Raw genomic sequence first — 22,500 nt, 5'->3', positions numbered from 1 at the left:
GGTTAGAAAAGAGGGTGTGGTTAGAGTTAGAAGAGGTGGTGGTTAGGGTTAGAAGAGAAGGTGTGGTTATGGTTAGAAGAGAGGGAGGAGAGGGTGTGATTAGGGTTCGAAGAGAGGGAGTAGAGGGTGTTGTTAGGGTTAGAAGAGGTGGTGGTTAGGGTTAGAAGAGAAGGTGTGGTTAGGGTTAGAAGAGAGGGAGGAGAGGGTGTGGTTAGGGTTAGAAGAGAGGGAGGAGAGGGTGTGATTAGGGTTAGAAGAGAGGGTGTGGTTAGGGTTAGAAGAGAAGGTGTGGTTAGGGTTAGAAGAGAGGGTGTGGTTAGTGTTAGACGAGAGGGAGGAGAGGGTGTGGTTAGGGTTAGAAGAGAGGGAGTGGTTAGGGTTAGAAGAGAAGGTGTGGTTAGGGTTAGAAGAGAGGGAGGAGAGGGTGTGATTAGGGTTCGAAGAGAGGGAGTAGAGGGTGTTGTTAGGGTTAGAAGAGGTGGTGGTTAAGGTTAGAAGAGAAGGTGTGGTTAGGGTTAGAAGAGAGGGAGGAGAGGGTGTGGTTAGGGTTAGAAGAGAGGGAGGAGAGGGTGTGATTAGGGTTAGAAGAGAGTGTGTGGTTAGGGTTAGAAGAGAAGGTGTGGTTAGGGTTAGAAGAGAGGGTGTGGTTAGGGTTAGAAGAGAGGGTGTGGTTAGTGTTAGAAGAGAGGGAGGAGAGGTTAGGGTTAGAAGAGAGGGAGGAGAGGGTGTGGTTAGGGTTAGAAGAGAAGGTGTGGTTAGGGTTAGAAGAGAGGGTGTGGTTAGTGTTAGAAGAGAAGGTGTGTTTAGGGTTAGAAGAGAAGGTGTGGTTAGGGTTAGAAGAGAGGGTGTGGTTAGGGTTAGAAGAGAGGGTGTGGTTAGTGTTAGAAGAGAAGGTGTGTTTAGGGTTAGAAGAGAGGGTGTGGTAGAGTTACAAGAGAAGGTGTGGTTAGGGTTAGAAGAGATGGTGTGGTTGGGGTTAGAAGAGAAGGTGTGGTTAGGGTTATAGAAGAGAGGGTGTGTTTAGGGTTAGAAGAGAGAGGGGAGAGGGCGTGGTTAGGGTTAGAAGAGAGAGGGGAGAGGGCGTGGTTAGGGTTAGAAGAGAGGGTGTATGTGTTTACACAGATGCTCTACAATTAATCTAGACTTATAAAACTGTAAGCAAAAAGGATTCTGACCTAAATGAAAGACAAATATAGCTGGTTCCAATTAGCTCACAGCTGACAAGTATAATATGTATGATGAATATTGTCAGTCTCTCTCTCCATCCCTCTCTCTCTCTCTTTTCCTCTCAACCACCCACTCACTTTTTCTTCATCCTCTCTCTCTATTCCCCTCTCTATATCTATTTTGCATGTATGTGTCTGTGTGTTTGTGTGTCCCAGTGGATGTGTGTTTGTGTGTCCCAATGGATGTGTGTGTGTGTGTCCCAGTGGATGTGTGTGTGTGTGTCCCAGTGGATGTGTGTTTGTGTGTCCCAGTGGATGTGTGTGTGTGTGTCCCAGTGGATGTGTGTGTGTGTGTGTGTGTGTGTGTGTGTGTGTGTGTGTGTGTGTGTGTGTGTGTGTGTGTGTGTGTGTGTGTGGGTGTGTGTGTGTGTGTGTCCCAGTGGATGTGTGTGTGTGTGTGTGTGTGTCAGTGAATGTGTGTGTGTGTGTCCCAGTGGATGTGTATGTGTCCCAGTGGATGTGTGTTTGTGTGTCCCAATGGATGTGTGTGTGTGTGTCCCAGTGGATGTGTGTGTGTGTGTCCCAGTGGATGTGTGTGTGTGTGTGTGTGTGTGTCCCAGTGAATGTGTGTGTGTGTCCTAGTGGATGTGTATGTGTGTGTGTCCCAGTGGATGTGTGTGTGTGTGTGTGTGTGTGTCCCAGTGAATGTGTGTGTGTGTCCTAGTGGATGTGTGTGTGTGTCCCAGTGGACATTCCTGGTTCTCAGATGTGCTGCTGTTGTCTCTCTGAGGCTGTGTGTTTCATCCTGTCAGGGTTCTATATTGGGAGCTGCTGCTCTCGGCTACACACATCTGATCAGTCTGACGCTCCAACACACACATATACACACACACCACGGTTCCTGTTAAAAATAGCTATCATTTTGAAGCACGCCTCTCATTCGCTGTTGAAGTGCATAGGTGTGTCACCCACCACTTTGCAATGTGAGCTGAGGCTAGTATGCATTTTGAAAACTGATACTTAATTGTTTGAAACTTGAACATTTTTACTTCATATTATGAGGCACATCTTACCTTGCTTCAAAGGAGCCTAGGCAAAATCCTACCACTGAAACATGGAGGCGATCGTTTTATAAAGACTTCCTTATATGTCATTGAAACCAGAATTTATCTCCTGTTCTATTGGTTTTCATATCAACTTAATTTTGATGTCCAGAACCCAAAGGTGCGATCCTAGTCATATTAGCAACCCATCCTCGTTGTTGTATCTTTAGATTCCTCCTCTTTCTAAGTTTCTAACAAAGATGTTTATCTCTGTCACATATGGAACTGCTTGCATGAGGTGCTCTGTTTAAAATGGTGTTTTCCCAGGTGCTCTGTTTAGAATGGTGTTTCCCCAGGTGCTCTGTTTAGAATGGTGTTTTTCCAGGTGCTCTGTTTAGAATGGTGTTTTTCCAGGTGCTCTGTTTAGAATGGTGTTTTTCCAGGTGCTCTGTTTAGAATGGTGTTTTCCCAGGTGCTCTGTTTAGAATGGTGTTTTTCCAGGTTCTCTGTTTAGAATGGTGTTTTTCCAGGTGCTCTGTTTAGAATGGTGTTTTTCCAGGTGCTCTGTTTAGAATGGTGTTTTTCCAGGTGCTCTGTTTAGAATGGTGTTTTCCCAGGTGCTCTGTTTAGAATGGTGTTTCCCCAGGTGCTCTGTTTAGAATGGTGTTTTTCCAGGTGCTCTGTTTAGAATGGTGTTTTTCCAGGTGCTCTGTTTAGAATGGTGTTTTTCCAGGTGCTCTGTTTAGAATGGTGTTTTCCCAGGTGCTCTGTTTAGAATGGTGTTTCCCCAGGTGCTCTGTTTAGAATGGTGTTTTTCCAGGTGCTCTGTTTAGAATGGTGTTTTCCCAGGTGCTCTGTTTAGAATGGTGTTTTTCCAGGTGCTCTGTTTAGAATGGTGTTTTTCCAGGTGCTCTGTTTAGAATGGTGTTTTCCCGTGAATTGCATTTTGGCAAATATTCTGTTAAGATGCATTATCATAATGTAAATGTGATGTCAGTCATTCTGAGCACCATGGGTGGATGCCCTAAAGGGTTACGCCCCCAATGTGTATGTTTCTGGTCAATTAAATCTTCCCGGTCATGTTGTCTGGAACCACACACTGATCAGTTATGTGTGTGAATAAGCAGTTTCCCAGAATTACTCTCAGCAGCATAAAAGACAGACAGACAGACAGACAGACAGACAGGAGAGAGACACCCACACACATACACACAAAGAGCAGACACATTCATATTCACAAAGATTTCGATAGACACACACTTACAGATTCTCAGATTAAAACCTGTAATTAAAATTGAAGCAGAGACGAAAAACACCTCCCCCTCCCCCTGGTGCAGATGGAAGAAAACACACCAACTTCAAGGATACACAAGTCCCCAGCCAAAGACATGTCCTGCAGGGCCAGCCAACATCAGCAGAGCCCTATTTAACCAGATGAGACACCCAGACACTCATGAACCTGACACACCTCACACACTACTACACACACTGCATACAAACCCATCACCATTGATGGTGGTATTGATTGTGAAGAACAACTGCTAGCTATCTATCTTGTAACTCAGTCTCTGTGCTCTCACACACATACACAACCATCCCCTCCCCCCACACTCTACACACGCCATCTCCCCTCCCCCCACACTCTACACACACCATCTCCCCTCCCCCCACACTCTACACACACCATCTCCCCTCCCCCCACACTCTACACACCATCTCCCCTCCCCCCACACTCTACACACAATCTCCCCCTCCCCACTCACCGGTCCTGGTATTGATGGTGAAGAAGTTCTGTGGGTTCCCACTAGCTATCCTGTAGCTCAGTCTTTCTGCTCCCCCAGTGGCGTCCGGGTCCTGGGCTTGGATCTGAATAACCGACAGGTCCTTGGGAGAGTTCTCCATGACGACGGGGTGGTAGACAGGGTCAGAGGTCAGGGGGGCGTTGTCGTTGACGTCCTCTACCTGGATGTACACCTCCATGATAGCGAATTGGGGCACCACCCCGTGGTCTGCAGCGTACACGGTCAGCCAATAGGAGTCCTTGGTCTCGCGGTCCAGAGTATCTGTGGTATAGATGACACCTACAAGGGTGGAGAGAGGGATAGATAAAAGTTAGGCATAGGTCGTTTAACTTCCATTCTAACATCTAGTCAAGGTTCACAGAGGCTTCTACAGGGGCGGACAGAGGGGGGGTGGAAGAACATTTGTTGTTTCCGTGTTTTTAATAAGTTAATAAATGCATAAAGACAAAACTATTTTGGTTCAGCTAAACTGACAAATGTTTAACTCACAATTGTCACGCCTAGGTCTTAGTATTTTCTGTTTTCTTTAATTATTTGTTCAGGCCAGGGTGTGACATGGGGTTATTGTATTGTCTTATTGTTTTTTTTTTTAGGCATTGAGATTGTGGTTGATTAGGGGTGTGTCTAGTATAGGCTTGGCTGCCCGAGGCGGTTCTCAATCAGAGTCAGGTGATTCTGGTTGCATTTCGGTCCGACTCTCTTTCTACAAACGAAGAACGCCATTACAGAATCACCCACCACACTCGGACCGAGCAGCGTGTTAACAGGCAGCAGCGAAGCGAGGACGTTATGGACAGCAGAGGCTTGGAGTATACGACGTGGGAAGAAATAGACAGGTGGGCGGCCGACCCAGAGAGAATGCAGGAGCCCACCTGGGATTCGCTGGAGCAGTGCGAAGAGGGCTATAGGAGAATGGAGTCGAAAAGAAAGACACGTCAGCGCAGAGCGAAACCCGAAAGTCACCCCCAAATATTTATTGGGGGAGGGCTCAGGGAGAGAGTAGCAGAGTCAGGAGTCAGACCTGAGCCTACTCTCCCTGTTAATTGTGAGGAGCAGCGATCAAAGGACTTCTGGACTTGGGAGGAGATATTAGACGGAAAAGGACCCTGGGCTCAGCCTGGAGAATATCGCCGTCCCAAGGAAGAACTAGTGGCGGCTAAAGCGGAGAGGCGCTGGTATGAGGAGGCAGCACGGCGACGCGGATGGAAGCCCGAAAAGCAGCCCAAAAAATTATTGGGGGGGGCTTAAAGGGAGTATGGCTATGCCAGGTAGGAGACCTGCGCAAACTCCCTGTGCTTACCGGTGGGCTAGAGAGACCGGGCAGACACCGTGTTATGCTATGGAGCGCACAGTGTTTCCAGTGCGGGTGCATAGCCCGGTGCGGTTCATACCAGCCCTTCATATTGGCCGGGCTAGAGTGGGCATCGAGCCAGGTAAGGTTGGCCAGGCTCGGTGCTCAAGAGCTCCAGTGCGCCTGCACGGTCCGGTCTATCCAGAGCCACCTCCACACACCAGTCCTCCGGTAGCAGCTCCCCGCACCAGGCTTCCTGTGCGTGTCCTCGCTCCAGTATCACCAGTGCCAGCACCACGCATCAGGCCTACAGTGCGCCTCGCCTCTCCTGTGCTGCCGTAGTCTCCCGCCTCTCCAGCGCTGTCGGAGCCTTTCTCCTCTCCTGCGCTACCGGAGTCTCCTGTCTGTTCAGCGCTATCAGAGCCTTCCTTCCCTCCTGCGCTGTCGGAGTCTCCCGCCTGTTCAGCGCTATCAGAGCCTTCCTCCTCTACAGCGCTGCCGGAGCCTCCTGCCTGTTCGGAGCAGCCTCAGCTGCCAGTCTGCAGGGAGCTGTCAGTCTGCAAGGTGCTGTCAGTCTGCATGAAGCAGACAGAGCTGTCAGTCTGCAAAGAGCTGCCAGTCTGCAAGGAGCTGTCAGTCTGCAAGGAGCTGCCTGTCTGCAGGGTGCTGTCAGCCTGCATGGAGCAGTCAGAGCTGTCAGTCTGCAAAGAGCTGCCAGCCTGCAAGGAGCTGTCAGTCTGCAAGGAGCTGTCAGTCTGCAAGGAGCTGCCAGTCTGCAGGGTGCTGTCAGCCTGCATGGAGCAGTCAGAGCTGTCAGTCTGCATAAAGCAGCCAGAGCTGTCAGTCTGTATGAAGCAGTCAGAGCTGTCAGCCTGCATGGAGCAGCCGGAGCTGTCAGTCTGCAAGGAGCTGTCAGTCTGCATAGAGCAGCTAGATCCGCCAGTCAGCCATGATCTTCTAGATCTGCCAGTCAACCAGATTCTTCCAGATCTACCAGTCAACCAGTCTCTTCCAGATCTGCCAGTCAACCAGAATCTTCCAGATCCGCCAGCCAGCCAGGATCTACCGGAGCCGGCTACCTACCTGAGCTTTTTTTTTTTTTTTTAGCAGACATTTAGCAGACACTCTTATCCAGAGCGACTTACAAATTGGTGAATTCACCTTATGACATCCAGTGGAACAGTCACTTTACAATAGTGCATCTAAATCTTAAAAGGGGGGGGGGGGTGAGAAGGATTACTTATCCTATCCTAGGTAGTCCTTAAAGAGGTGGGGTTTCAGGTGTCTCCGGAAGGTGGTGATTGACTCTGCTGTCCTGGCGTCGTGAGGGAGTTTGTTCCACCATTGGGGGGCCAGAGCAGCGAACAGTTTTGACTGGGCTGAGCGGGAACTGTACTTCCTCAGTGGTAGGGAGGCGAGCAGGCCAGAGGTGGATGAACGCAGTGCCCTTGTTTGGGTGTAGGGCCTGATCAGAGCCTGGAGGTACTGAGGTGCCGTTCCCCTCACAGCTCCGTAGGCAAGCACCATGGTCTTGTAGCGGATGCGAGCTTCAACTGGAAGCCAGTGGAGAGAGCGGAGGAGCGGGGTGACGTGAGAGAACTTGGGAAGGTTGAACACCAGACGGGCTGCGGCGTTCTGGATGAGTTGTAGGGGTTTAATGGCACAGGCAGGGAGCCCAGCCAACAGCGAGTTGCAGTAGTCCAGACGGGAGATGACAAGTGCCTGGATTAGGTCCTGCGCCGCTTCCTGTGTGAGGCAGGGTCGTACTCTGCGGATGTTGTAGAGCATGAACCTACAGGAACGGGCCACCGCCTTGATGTTAGTTGAGAACGACAGGGTGTTGTCCAGGATCATGCCAAGGTTCTTAGCGCTCTGGGATGAGGACACAGTGGAGTTGTCAACCGTGATGGCGAGATCATGGAACGGGCAGTCCTTCCCCGGGAGGAAGAGCAGCTCCGTCTTGCCGAGGTTCAGCTTGAGGTGGTGATCCGTCATCCACACTGATATGTCTGCCAGACATGCAGAGATGCGATTCGCCACCTGGTCATCAGAAGGGGGAAAGGAGAAGATCAATTGTGTGTCGTCTGCATAGCAATGATAGGAGAGACCATGTGAGGTTATGACAGAGCCAAGTGACTTGGTGTATAGCGAGAATAGGAGAGGGCCTAGAACAGAGCCCTGGGGGACACCAGTGGTGAGAGCGCGTGGTGAGGAGACAGATTCTCGCCACGCCACCTGGTAGGAGCGACCTGTCAGGTAGGACGCAATCCAAGTGTGAGCCGCGCCGGGGATGCCCAACTCGGAGAGGGTGGAGAGGAGGATCTGATGGTTCACAGTATCGAAGGCAGCCGATAGGTCTAGAAGGATGAGAGCAGAGGAGAGAGAGTTAGCTTTAGCGGTGCGGAGCGCCTCCGTGATACAGAGAAGAGCAGTCTCAGTTGAATGACTAGTCTTGAAACCTGACTGATTTGGATCAAGAAGGTCATTCTGAGAGAGATAGCGGGAGAGCTGGCCAAGGACGGCACGTTCAAGAGTTTTGGAGAGAAAAGAAAGAAGGGATACTGGTCTGTAGTTGTTGACATCGGAGGGATCGAGTGTAGGTTTTTTCAGAAGGGGTGCAACTCTCGCTCTCTTGAAGACGGAAGGGACGTAGCCAGCGGTCAGGGATGAGTTGATGAGCGAGGTGAGGTAAGGGAGAAGGTCTCCGGAAATGGTCTGGAGAAGAGAGGAGGGGATAGGGTCAAGCGGGCAGGTTGTTGGGCGGCCGGCCGTCACAAGACGCGAGATTTCATCTGGGAGAGAGGGGAGAAAGAGGTCAGAGCACAGGGTAGGGCAGTGTGAGCAGAACCAGCGGTGTCGTTTGACTTAGCAAACGAGGATCGGATGTCGTCGACCTTCTTTTCAAAATGGTTGACGAAGTCATCTGCAGAGAGGGAGGAGGGGGAGGGGGAGGAGGATTCAGGAGGGAGGAGAAGGTGGCGAAGAGCTTCCTAGGGTTAGAGGCAGAAGCTTGGAATTTAGAGTGGTAGAAAGTGGCTTTAGCAGCAGAGACAGAAGAGGAACATGTAGAGAGGAGGGAGCGAAAGGATGCCAGGTCCGCAGGGAGGCGAGTTTTCCTCCATTTCCGCTCGGCTGCCCGGAGCCCTGTCGGCTGCCCGGAGCTTCATCTCAGTACTGGGCTTCCTCTCAGTACGGGGCTTCCTCTCAGTACTGGGCTTTCTCTCAGTACTGGGCTTCCCCTCAGTTCCGGGCTGCCCCTCAGTCCCGGGCTGCCCCTCAGTTCCGGACTGCCCCTCAGTCTCGAGCTACCCCTCAGTCCCGAGCTGCTCCTCAGTTCAGTGGGGTTCTGGGTGAGGACTATTAGGCCATGGTCGGCGGCGAGGGTGGATTATCCCAGGACGCGAAGGGGAGGAACTAGGACATTAATGGAGTGGGGTCCACGTCCCGAGCCGGAACCGCCACCATGGACAGACGCCCACCCGGACCCTCCCTATGGTTTTGAGGTGCGTCCGGGAGTCCGCACCTTAGGGGGGTTCTGCCACGCCTTGGTCTTAGTATTTTGTGTTTTCTTTAATTATTTGTTCAGGCCAGGGTGTGACATGGGGTTATTGTATTGTCTTATTGGGTTTTTTTTAGGCATGGGGATTGTGGTTGATTAGGGGTGTGTCTAGTATAGGCTTGGCTGCCTGAGGCGGTTCTCAATCAGAGTCAGGTGATTCTTGTTGTCTCTGATGGGGAACCGTACAGCTCCAACAGCTCTGTGTGTATCAAGACCAGACTTAACATGTTTAACATATGATCCATTTTCTACAGCCCAGGGATAGAGTGGTTCATTTAACCAAACCTGACGTCATTTCTGCACTTGCCCTTAACCACTCTGTTTAGTGTGTGTGTGTAAATAGCGTTCCGTGGCTGTGTGTTCATTATCTGATAGACTTGACTTGGCCGCTCTCTAAGTGGCCGATTTCTCCCTTCAGTAAACAAACATCCATATTCAAACCCTGGCTGTGACATAAGTGATGCTGACTGGCCCACAGTACATTAGAGCTATGCACCCATATAGAATGAATGCCACTCCAACCAAGCCCCCACTGCTCAACACATCTTCAGCATCGAGCTCCCTGCTCCTCCATTAGATCGCATGCATTACAACAGAGAGACTCATGAGATATTTACGATAAGAGTGGTTACAGTAGTTAAGCTTTCAGGCATCCTTGAGTTTGTAAGACACACCCTAACATGATGGGACCGATTAGTGTGTACTGTGTCCAACATGGAGAGTCATGAGGACGTTGTGTGATAAGATGTGGGAAGTGGACAACTGCTTCTACCAGCAGAAATACTCTAATGGAACACGCGCACGCACACACTTGAGAGAGTTGAGAGATTGCCAAGAGTGTGCAAAGCTGTCATCAAGCTGGCTACTTTGGAGAATGTCAAATATAAAATATTTAGATTTGTTTGATTTGTTGAATACTTTTTTGGTTACTTCATCATTCCATATGTGTTATTTATAGTTATGATGTCTTCACTATTATTCTACAATTTAAAACCTTGAATGAGAAAATAGTAAAAATAAAGAAAACTCTCAAGTGAGTACGTGTGTCGAAATGTTTAACTGGTACTGAACATAAATTATAATTAGTTATTATTCCCTCTCCAAAGTTGTGGGGGTTTATTACAATGTATCTCAGTGTCCTTTAAGAGCTCTGTTGCACAGCTGCACCTAAACCATGCTTGAATCTATGGCTATAACTGCATTTGTAAAAACGATGCCACACAAGCAATTGAGGGGGTACAGAAAGAAACATGGTAGCAATGTAAAACTGGGATCCCCCTCTCTTAAAAAAAAGTTCAAAACTACTTTAAAAAGTCTGTATTGACTACTTGTCTCTCACCCTACAGCTCTCGAAACTTGAATGTGCTTCGAGAGGAAAATGTTCACACAACAACAAGCTGAATAGGTCAGCTGATAAAATTTGAATAACTACATTATAACTAGTTACATTTAATAACCTACGTTATAAGGTAAAAACACAGGAAAGTTACATCCTGAGTGATGAAGTATAGGATTTGAATTACACACCACTGTTTGAGTTGAGCGCCGCGGTGGTGAGCATTATAAACTATTTCATTCCCTTCATCTGAACATGGAAAGGCCAGCAACAATCATGCATGTCAGTTCAGTGCACACAGTGTAACAGAGAAAATCTCATATTTGAGAATACATATATTTGAGAAGATATTTGGTGGAACAGACATATCCACCAGAGATGTACACTGATCTAAAAAAAAATGACCTCTCCGGTATCCACATGAAGGAAACCTGTCGCATTGACAGAGAACTTTAACCTCTGAATACTGACACACACACACTTACACGTGAGTAAAACATTTAAATGTGTTAACCTTCTCCAAGGCTGCAGGCCCAGACGGCATCCCCGGCCGCGTCCTCAGAGCATGCGCAGACCAGCTGGCTGGTGTGTTTACAGACACATTCAATCAATCCTTATTCCAGTATGGCCACCATTGTTCCTGTTCCCAAGAAAGCTAAGGTAACTGAGCAAAATGACTACCGCACCATAGCACTCACTTCCACCATCATGAAGTGCTTTGAGAGACTAGTCAAGGACCATATCAACTCCACCCTACATGACACCCTAGACCCACTCCAATTTGCTTACCGCCCCAATAGGTCGACAGACGACGCAATCGCAATCACACTGCACACTGCCCTAACCCATCTGGACAAGAGGAATACCTATGTAAGAATGCTGTTCATCGATTACAGCTCAGCGTTTAACACCATAGTACCCTCCAAACTTGCGTTCTCAGCCCTCTCCTGTACTCCCTGTTCACCCACGACTGTGTGGCCGTGCACGCCTCCAACTCAATCATCAAGTTTGCAGACGACACTACAGTGGTAGGCTTGATTACCAACAATGACGAGACTACAGGGAGGAGGTGAGGGCCCTCGGAGTGTGGTATCAGGAAAATAACCTTACACTCAATGTCAACAAAACAAAGGAGATGATCGTGGACTTCAGGAAGCAGCAGAGGGAGCAGCCCCCTATCTACATTGACGGGACAGTAGTGGAGAGGGTGGAAAGTTCCTCTGTGTACACATCACGGACAAACTGAAATGGTCACAGACAGCGTGGTGAAGAAGGCGCAGCAGCGCCTCTTCAACCTCAGGAGGATGAAGAAATTTGGCTTGTCACCAAAAATAAAGATGCACAATCGAGAGCATCCTGGCGGGCTGTATCACCGCCTGGTACAGCAACTGCTCCGCCCAAAACCGTAAGGCTCTCCAGAGGGTAGTGAGGTCTGCACAACGCATCACCGGGGGCAAACTACCTGCCCTCTAGGACACCTACACCACCGATGTCACAGGAATGCCAAAAAGATCATCAAGGACAACAACCACCCGAGCCACTGGCTGTTTACCCCGCTATTATCCAGAAGGCGAGGTCAGTACAGGTGCATCAAAGCGGGAACCGAGAGACTGAAAAACAGCTTCTCTCTCAAGGCCATCAGACTGTTAGACAGCCATCAATAACATTGAGTGGCTGCTGCCAACATACTGACTCAACTCTAGTCACTTTAATAATGGAAAAATTGATGTAATACATGTATCACTAGCCCCTCTAAACAATGTCACTTTATATAATGTTTACATACCCTACATTACTCATCTCATACGTATATACTGTACTCTATACCATCTACTGCATTTTGCCTATGCCGCTCGGCCATCACTAATTCATATATTTTTATGTACATATTCTTATTAATTCCTTTACACTTGTGTGTATAAGGTAGCCGTTGTGAAATTGTTAGGTTAGATTACTAGATATTACTGCATTGTCGGGACTAGAAGCACAAGCATTTCGCTACACTCGCATTAACATCTGCTAACCATGTGTATGTGACAAATAAAATTTGATTTGATTTGATACACACACAGAAACATATTGGGTTGGCCAATCGGAGATGATACCATCGTAAATCACTGTGTTTTATGGGTACATAATCACGACAGGACAAAGTTTGACATCACCCAACCCTAACATATACACGCTGACACACACACTGACACACACACACACACACCCTCTGCAACTGTATCCTGGAATTACTGAAGGAACGACCTCAGGTGGTGAGGGTAGGCAACATCTCCTCCGTAAAGCTGAAGCTTAACACAGGGGCCCCACAGGGGTGTGTGCTTAGTCCCCTCCTGTACTCCCTGTTCACCCATGACTGTGGGACACGCACGATTCCAACAGCATTATGAAGTCCGCTGACGACACAATGTTATAGGTAGGAGCACCAGCAACGATGAGTCAGCCGACAGGGAGAAGATCAGTGACCTGGCTGTGTGGTGCCGGAGCAACAACCTCTCCCTCAACGTCAACAAGACCAAGGAGCTGATCGTGGACTACATGAAATGGGGGGTTAGCACTCCCCATCCACATCGACGGGGCGGCAGTGGAGCAGGTAGACAGCTCCAAGTTCCTCTGTGTCCAAATAACTAAGGACTTAAAATGGTCCAAACACACAGGCACAGTCGTAAAGAAGACTCAACAGTGCCTCTATCCCCTCATGATCAAAAAGTTCTACAGCTCTACCATTGAGAGCATATTGACTGGCTGCATCACTGCTTGGTATGATAATAGCACCGCCCTCGATCGCATGGCGTTACAGAGGCTTGCGTGGACAGCCCAGAACATCACTGGGGACGAGCTCCCTGCCATCAAGGACATCTATATCAGGAGGTGTGGAAGGCCGGCCCTGAAAATCATCAAAGACACCAACCACCCAAGCCATTGTCTATTTTCTCTGCTGCCGCACAGCAAGCGGTGCTGGTACATCAAGTCTGACATCAACAGGCTCTTGAACAGCTTCTACCTTCAAGCAATACAACTGACAAATACCTAACAAAATAGCTACATGGACTATCTGAGTTAACCTTGCATTGGTATTGACCTTTTATTACATCTATGCACACTCACTGGCCCTACACACACACACTGTCCCTCCAACACTCACTGGCCCTACACACACACTGTCCCTCCAACAATCACTGGCCCTACACACACACACTGTCCCTCCAACACTCACTGGCCCTACACAACACACACACACTGTCCCTCCAACACTCACTGGCCCTACACAACACAGACACTGTCGCTCCAACACTCACTGGCCCTACACACACACACACTGTCCCTCCAACACTCACTGGCCCTACACACACACACTGTCCCTACAACACTCACTGGCCCTACACACACACACTGTCCCTCCAACACTCACTGGCCCTACACACACACACTGTCCCTCCAACACTCACTGGCCCTACACACACACACTGTCCCTCCAACACTCACTGGCCCTACACACACACACTGTCCCTCCAACACTCACTGGCCCTACACACACACACTGTCCCTCCAACACTCACTGGCCCTACACACACACACTGTCCCTCCAACACTCACTGGCCCTACACACACACACTGTCCCTCCAACACTCACTGGCCCTACACACACACACTGTCCCTCCAACACTCACTGGCCCTACACACACACACTGTCCCTCCAACACTCACTGGCCCTACACACACACACTGTCCCTCCAACACTCACTGGCCCTACACACACACTGTTCCTCCAACACTCACTGGCCCTACACACACACTGTCCCTCCAACACTCACTGGCCCTACACAACACACACACTGTCCCTCCAACACTCACTGGCCCTACACAACACACACACTGTCGCTCCAACACTCACTGGCCCTACACACACACACACTGTCCCTCCAACACTCACTGGCCCTACACACACACACTGTCCCTACAACACTCACTGGCCCTACACACACACACTGTCCCTCCAACACTCACTGGCCCTACACACACACACTGTCCCTCCAACACTCACTGGCCCTACACACACACACTGTCCCTCCAACACTCACTGGCCCTACACACACACACTGTCCCTCCAACACTCACTGGCCCTACACACACACACTGTCCCTCCAACACTCACTGGCCCTACACACACACACTGTCCCTCCAACACTCACAGGACCTACACACACACACTGTCCCTACAACACTCACTGGCCCTACACACACACACTGTCCCTACAACAATCACTGGCCCTACACACACACACTGTCCCTCCAACACTCACAGGACCTACACACACACACTGTCCCTCCAACACTCACTGGCCCTACACACACACACTGTCCCTCCAACACTCACTGGCCCTACACACACACACACTGTCCCTACAACACTCACTGGCCCTACACACACACACTGTCCCTCCAACACTCACTGGCCCTACACACACACACTGTCCCTACAACACTCACTGGCCCTACACACACACACTGTCCCTACAACACTCACTGGCCCTACACACACACACTGTCCCTACAACACTCACTGGCCCTACACACACACACTGTCCCTCCAACACTCACTGGCCCTACACACACACACTGTCCCTACAACACTCACTGGCCATACACACACACACTGTCCCTCCAACAATCACTGGCCCTACACACACACACTGTCCCTACAACACTCACTGGCCCTACACACACACACTGTCCCTACAACACTCACTGGCCCTACACACACACACTGTCCCTACAACACTCACTGGCCCTACACACACACACTGTCCCTACAACACTCACTGGCCCTACACACACACACTGTCCCTACAACACTCACTGGCCCTACACACACACACTGTCCCTACAACACTCACTGGCCCTACACACACACACTGTCCCTCCAACACTCACTGGCCCTACACACACACACTGTCCCTACAACACTCACTGGCCCTACACACACACACTGTCCCTACAACACTCACTGGCCCTACACACACACACTGTCCCTCCAACACTCACAGGACCTACACACACACACTGTCCCTACAACACTCACTGGCCCTACACACACACACTGTCCCTCCAACACTCACTGGCCCTACACACACACACTGTCCCTACAACACTCACTGGCCCTACACACACACACTGTCCCTCCAACACTCACAGGACCTACACACACACACTGTCCCTCCAACACTCACTGGCCCTACACACACACACTGTCCCTCCAACACTCACTGGCCCTACACACACACACTGTCCCTCCAACACTCACTGGCCCTACACACACACACTGTACCTCCAACACTCACTGGCCCTACACACACACACTGTCCCTCCAACACTCACTGGCCCTACACACACACACTGTCCCTACAACACTCACTGGCCCTACACACACACACTGTCCCTACAACACTCACTGGCCCTACACACACACTGTCCCTCCAACACTCACAGGACCTACACACACACACTGTCCCTACAACACTCACTGGCCCTACACACACACTGTCCCTACAACACTCACTGGCCCTACACACACACACTGTCCCTCCAACACTCACAGGACCTACACACACACACTGTCCCTCCAACACTCACTGGCCCTACACACACACACTGTCCCTACAACACTCACTGGCCCTACACACACACACTGTCCCTACAACACTCACTGGCCCTACACACACACACTGTCCCTACAACACTCACTGGCCCTACACACACACACTGTCCCTCCAACACTCACTGGCCCTACACACACACACACTGTCCCTCCAACACTCACAGGACCTACACACACACACTGTCCCTCCAACACTCACTGGCCCTACACACACACACTGTCCCTACAACACTCACTGGCCCTACACACACACACTGTCCCTCCAACACTCACAGGACCTACACACACACACTGTCCCTACAACACTCACTGGCCCTACACACACACACTGTCCCTCCAACACTCACTGGCCCTACACACACACACTGTCCCTACAACACTCACTGGCCCTACACACACACACTGTCCCTCCAACACTCACTGGCCCTACACACACACACTGTCCCTACAACACTCACTGGCCCTACACACACACACTGTCCCTACAACACTCACTGGACCTACACACACACACTGTCCCTCCAACACTCACAGGACCTACACGCACACACTGTCCCTCCAACACTCACAGGACCTACACGCACACACTGTCCCTACAACACTCACTGGCCCTACACACACACACTGTCCCTCCAACACTCACTGGCCCTACACACACACACTGTCCCTACAACACTCACTGGCCCTACACACACACACTGTCCCTACAACACTCACTGGCCCTACACACACACACTGTCCCTACAACACTCACTGGCCCTACACACACACACTGTCCCTACAACACTCACTGGCCCTACACACACACACTGTCCCTCCAACACTCACTGGCCCTACACACACACACTGTCCCTACAACACTCACTGGCCCTACACACACACACTGTCCCTACAACACTCACTGGCCCTACACACACACACTGTCCCTACAACACTCACTGGCCCTACACACACACACTGTCCCTACAACACTCACTGGCCCTACACACACACACTGTCCCTCCAACACTCACTGGCCCTACACACACACACTGTCCCTCCAACACTCACAGGACCTACACACACACACACTGTCCCTCCAACACTCACTGGCCCTACACACACACACTGTCCCTCCAACACTCACTGGCCCTACACACACACACTGTCCCTACAACACTCACTGGCCCTACACACACACACTGTCCCTCCAACACTCACTGGCCCTACACACACACACTGTCGCTCCAACACTCACTGGCCCTACACACACACACTGTCCCTCCAACACTCACTGGCCCTACACACACACACTGTCCCTACAACACTCACTGGCCCTACACACACACACTGTCCCTACAACACTCACTGGCCCTACACACACACACTGTCCCTACAACACTCACTGGCCCTACACACACACACTGTCCCTACAACACTCACTGGCCCTACACACACACACTGTCCCTCCAACACTCACTGGCCCTACACACACACACTGTCCCTCCAACACTCACAGGACCTACACACACACACACTGTCCCTCCAACACTCACTGGCCCTACACACACACACTGTCCCTCCAACACTCACTGGCCCTACACACACACACTGTCCCTACAACACTCACTGGCCCTACACACACACACTGTCCCTCCAACACTCACTGGCCCTACACACACACACTGTCCCTACAACACTCACTGGCCCTACACACACACACTGTCCCTCCAACACTCACAGGACCTACACACACACACTGTCCCTCCAGCACTCACTGGCCCTACACACACACACTGTCCCTACAACACTCACTGGCCCTACACACACACACTGTCCCTACAACACTCACTGGCCCTACACACACACACTGTCCCTACAACACTCACTGGCCCTACACACACACACTGTCCCTACAACACTCACTGGCCCTACACACACACACTGTCCCTCCAACACTCACTGGCCCTACACACACACACTGTCCCTACAACACTCACTGGCCCTACACACACACACTGTCCCTCCAACACTCACAGGACCTACACGCACACACTGTCCCTACAACACTCACTGGCCCTACACACACAAACTGTCCCTACAACACTCACTGGCCCTACACACACACACTGTCCCTCCAACACTCACTGGCCATACACACACACACTGTCCCTACAACACTCACTGCCCCTACACACACACACTGTCCCTCCAACACTCACAGGCCCTACACACACTCACAGGCCCTACACACACACACTGTCCCTCCAACACTCACAGGCCCTACACACACACACTGTCTACACACTACACACCTCTACACACCTGCACACACACTCACATACACTCACATATATCCTGTTGCCTAGTCACCTTACCCCTATTCGTGGCCAAAATATTTGAGAATGACACAAATATTAATTTTCACAAAGTCTGCTGCCTCAGTTTGTATGATGGCAATTTGCATATACTCCAGAATGTTATGAAGAGTGATCAGGTGAATTGAAATTATTTGCAAAGTCCCTCTTTGCCATGCAAATGAACTGAATGTCCCAAAAACATTTACACTGCATTTCAGACCTGCCACAAAATGACCAGCTGACATCATGTCAGTGATTCTCTCACTTTTGGAGGATGGCCTGGTGTCGAGAAGGGCAGCAAATATGCCACTTCTCTCCAGGAAAAACATCAGGGACAGACTGATATTCTGCAAAAGGTACAGGGATTGGACTGCTGAGGACTGGGGTAAAGTCATTTTCTCTAATGAATCTCCTTTCTGATTGTTAGGGGCATCCGGGAAAAAGCTTGTCTGGAGAAGACAAGGTGAGCCCTACCATCAGTCCTGTGTCATGCCAACAGTAAAGCATTCTGAGACCATTCATGTGTGGGGTTGCTTCTCAGACAAGGGAGAGGGATCACTCACAATTTTGCGTAAGAACACAGCCATGAATAAAGAATGGTACCAACACATCATCAGAGAGCAACTTCTCCCAACCATCCAGGAACAGTTTGGTGATGAACAATGCCTTTTCCTGCATGATGGAGCACCTTGTCATAAGGCAAACGTGATAACTAAGTGGCTCGGGGAACAAAACATCGATATTTTGGGTCCATGGCCAGGAAACTCCCCAGATCTTAATCCCATTGAGAACTAATGGTCAATCCTCAAGAGGCAGGTGGACAAACAAAAACTCACAAATTCTGACAAACTCCAAGCATTGATTATGCAAGAATGGGCTGCCATCAGTCAGGATGTGGCCCAGAAGTTAATTGACAGCATGCCAGGGCGGATTGCAGAGGTCTTGAAAAAGAAGGGTCAACACTGCAAATATTGACTCTTTGCATCAACTTCATGTAATTGTCAATAAAAGCCTTTGACACTTATGAAATGCTTGTAATTATACTTCAGTATTCCATAGTAACATCTGACAAAAATATTTAAAGACACTGAAGCAGCAAACTTTGTGGAAATTAATATTTGTGTCATTCTCAAAACTTTTGGCCACGACTGTACAGTATCTACCTCCATCTCTCCAGTACCCTTGCACATGTAAATCTGGCATTGAAACAGACTTTTATCATATTTCCTGTATATAGTATGCTGTCGTGTCTTTAGCATCATTAAACTGAAGATAAATCTTTATCAAATGACTCTCTGTAATTATTGTTATGCGATTAAACTGATTAGTCATGTAACTGTAATTAACTAGGAAGTCGGGGCACCAAGGAAAATATTCAGATTACAAAGTTATAATTTTCCTAATATAACTTTTCAGAAATGTTCATATCTGATCAATAGTCTTCTGATTAATTATTTATTTATTTTACCTCACGTTAGTCTCATTCCGAAATTGTTGGATTTCTGCACGAACCGTCTTCACTATGAGTCATCCATACATCAATTGTCTTAAAATAATGTATTTACTAAGTTATTCACAGAAATGCATAAACAAACAGTAGATAGTTACAAGGAAATGATAACGGAGTTTCCCTAGTGGGATAAACCGGCATCGCGGCTTGGTGTACAAAAGGGAAGTGGGGGTCAACTGAGATAATACAACACACAGTTGATCATTATAACAATTGAAATGCTAATCCTTTGCACATGAATGCTCACTCATTCGGGAATAACTGCAATCAGTATATATTTTTTACGCTCAGTGTGTCGTCGGGGTCTCTGTTGAAAAGTTTGTTTCTGTTGGAGAGTTTGTCTGTCCTCTGTCGTGGTTAGAATGGATAGTTCAGAGTGACATTCTATCCATGTTGTTATGGATAGATGTTTCAGCGGTTGTCGGTTTTCGCGTTCAATGATACCGAATTCCTAGCTGCAGACTAGTAATTAATATCAAAGACTTGTTCTTATTCTGTCGGTATCGATAGTCTAAGAGTTTAACCACGTGGGATGGTTAAAAGATTCAGCAGTCTGGTCTCTAACCTTGGCCCTCTCGTTATCAAAGGTAAGCTGGTCTGCAACCTTTGTCCTCTCGTAAAGGAGAGAAACATGGTCTGTTGAGAAATTCTCAAAGTCACATTACACAATTTTACAAACAGTATCATCCTCACTCATTCATCTTATACAACAATTAGATGTAAACCTAATTTCTGAGCCTATTATATAAACAGCATTATGGTAATGTGGCCGTATTGTCTCCCATGAGTTCCACAAAATTGTACCAAACGGACCAGTTTGTTTGTAGCTGGATTCTTCACCGATCTTTTATACCTTATCCAGAACATAAATGTTGTTCGAACCTCAAGTTCTGTGAGGTGGAAGAAATTCCTTTGTTCTCTTCTATGAAAATTCACTCTCTCTCTCTCTATACTGTGGCCATGAGGAGATCATCTCCTCCAGGAATTTACGACCTCTCTCTGACCACAGCGGCCTGGGTGTAGGAGACAGGGAGAGGGGGATGGGGCTTGCTGTACCCAAAGAGGGCAACGTCATGACAATGCCTACTTACTTACTTTATTGTGTATTTTATATTTTATATTCTTATTTCTGGTGTGTGGTTTTCTAGTCATACATTGTTATTGAGTATTGCATTGTTCTGTTTTGAGTTTGCAGGAAAGGCATTTCACTATACTGGTGAATGTGACATTAACACGTGAACCACGAGGTCTCTTTACTGTTCACTGTAATGAAGATAAATACAACTCTACTCTACCGATGAAGCCACACACACACACACACACACACACACACACACACACACACACACACACACACACACACACACACACACACACACACACACACACACACACACACACACGCACACGCACACGCACACACGCACACGCACACACGCATCATTTTAAGAGTATATTGACAATTTTCATGAAGCAGAGAGAAAATGAGGGAGCACTTACATATTCACACCACCATTATCTTTTCCTGCAATGATTAACCAGATACAGCAGGCCCCACTTACAACCCTCACACACACACACAGCCATTATGTATGTCCCATGGGACCACTGAATGCTCAAGGTTAGTTGTAATTCCATCTTTGTTAAGTTGGTCCCCCTGCTCTCTCTCTCTCTCTCTCTCTCCATCCTGCTCTCTTTCCATAGTTACCTCTCTTTCTCACTCTCTCTCAATTCAATTCAATTCAAAGAGCTTTATTGGCATGGGAAAAAATATATTTACATGGCCAAAGCAAGTGAAATAAACATTTAAAAAAAACATTACACACAAAAGTTCCAAAAGAATAAAGACATGAAGGATTGAGATAAGGAAGAAAGGAGAGAAGAAAAAAGAGAGAAGAAAGAAGAGAGAAAGAAGGAGAGAGAGAAGGAAGAAGAGAGAGGGAAAGAAAAGAGAGAAGAATGAAAAAAAGGAGAGAGAGAAGAAAGAAAAGAGAGGGAAAGAAAAGAGAGAAGAATGAAAAAAAGGAGAGAGAGAAGGAAGAAAAGAGAGGGAAAGAAAAGAGAGAAGAATGAAAAAAAAGGGGAGAGAGAGGGGGGAAAGAAAAGGAGAGATAGGAAAGTAAAGAGAGATGAAAGAAAAGAGAGAGAGGAAAGAAAGAAAAGGAAGGAAAGGAAAGAGAGAGAGAGATGAAAGAAAAGATAGAGGAAAGAAAGAAAAGAGAGAGAAGAAAGAAGAGAGATAGATATAGAGAGAATAAAGAAGAGAAGAAAGAAGAGAGAGAAGAAAGAAGAGAGAGAGAAAAGACAGAAGAGAGAGAGAGAAGAGAGAAGGGAGAAGAGGGAGAGATAGAGAGAGAATAAAGAAGAGAGAGAGAGAAGAAAGAAGAGAGAGAGAAAAAAGAAGAGAGCGATAGAGAGAGAAGAAAGAAGAGAGAGTGATAGAGAGAGAAGAAAGAAGAGAGAGTGATAGAGAGAGAAGAAAGAAGAGAGAGAGAGAATAAAGAAAAGACAGAGAAGGAAGAAAATATAGAGAAGAAAGAAGAGAGAGAAGAAAGAAAAAAGAGGGGAAGAGAAGAGATGTGAAGAAAAGGGAGAGAGAGAGGGGAAAAAGAGAGAGATACAGAGAGAGGGGAAAGAGAAAGAGAGGGAGAGAGAGAGAGAGAGAGAGAGAGAGAGAGAGAGAGAGAGAGAGAGAGAGAGAGCGAGAGAAGAAAGAAAAAAAAGAGGGAGAAGAAAGAAAAGAGGAAGAAGAAAAGAGAGAGAGAGAGGGGAAAAAGAGAGAGATA

General features: G+C 48.5%; 1 protein-coding gene across 1 annotated transcript in view; it reads right to left on the bottom strand.

Annotated features, from left to right (window-relative positions):
- The window catches only part of fat3a (FAT atypical cadherin 3a), a 411,491-nt gene that overhangs the window by 174,460 nt on the left and 214,531 nt on the right, over positions 1–22,500 (bottom strand). The window contains 1 exon segment of the mRNA XM_052467975.1: positions 3,973–4,290. Coding sequence (XP_052323935.1) covers positions 3,973–4,290 — 318 coding nt within the window.

This window comes from Oncorhynchus keta, chromosome 18, assembly GCF_023373465.1.
Source record: "Oncorhynchus keta strain PuntledgeMale-10-30-2019 chromosome 18, Oket_V2, whole genome shotgun sequence".
NCBI lineage: Eukaryota > Metazoa > Chordata > Actinopteri > Salmoniformes > Salmonidae > Oncorhynchus > Oncorhynchus keta.
The sequence above is the reverse complement of the archived record's forward strand: the minus strand, read 5'-3'. Positions and strand labels throughout refer to the sequence as shown.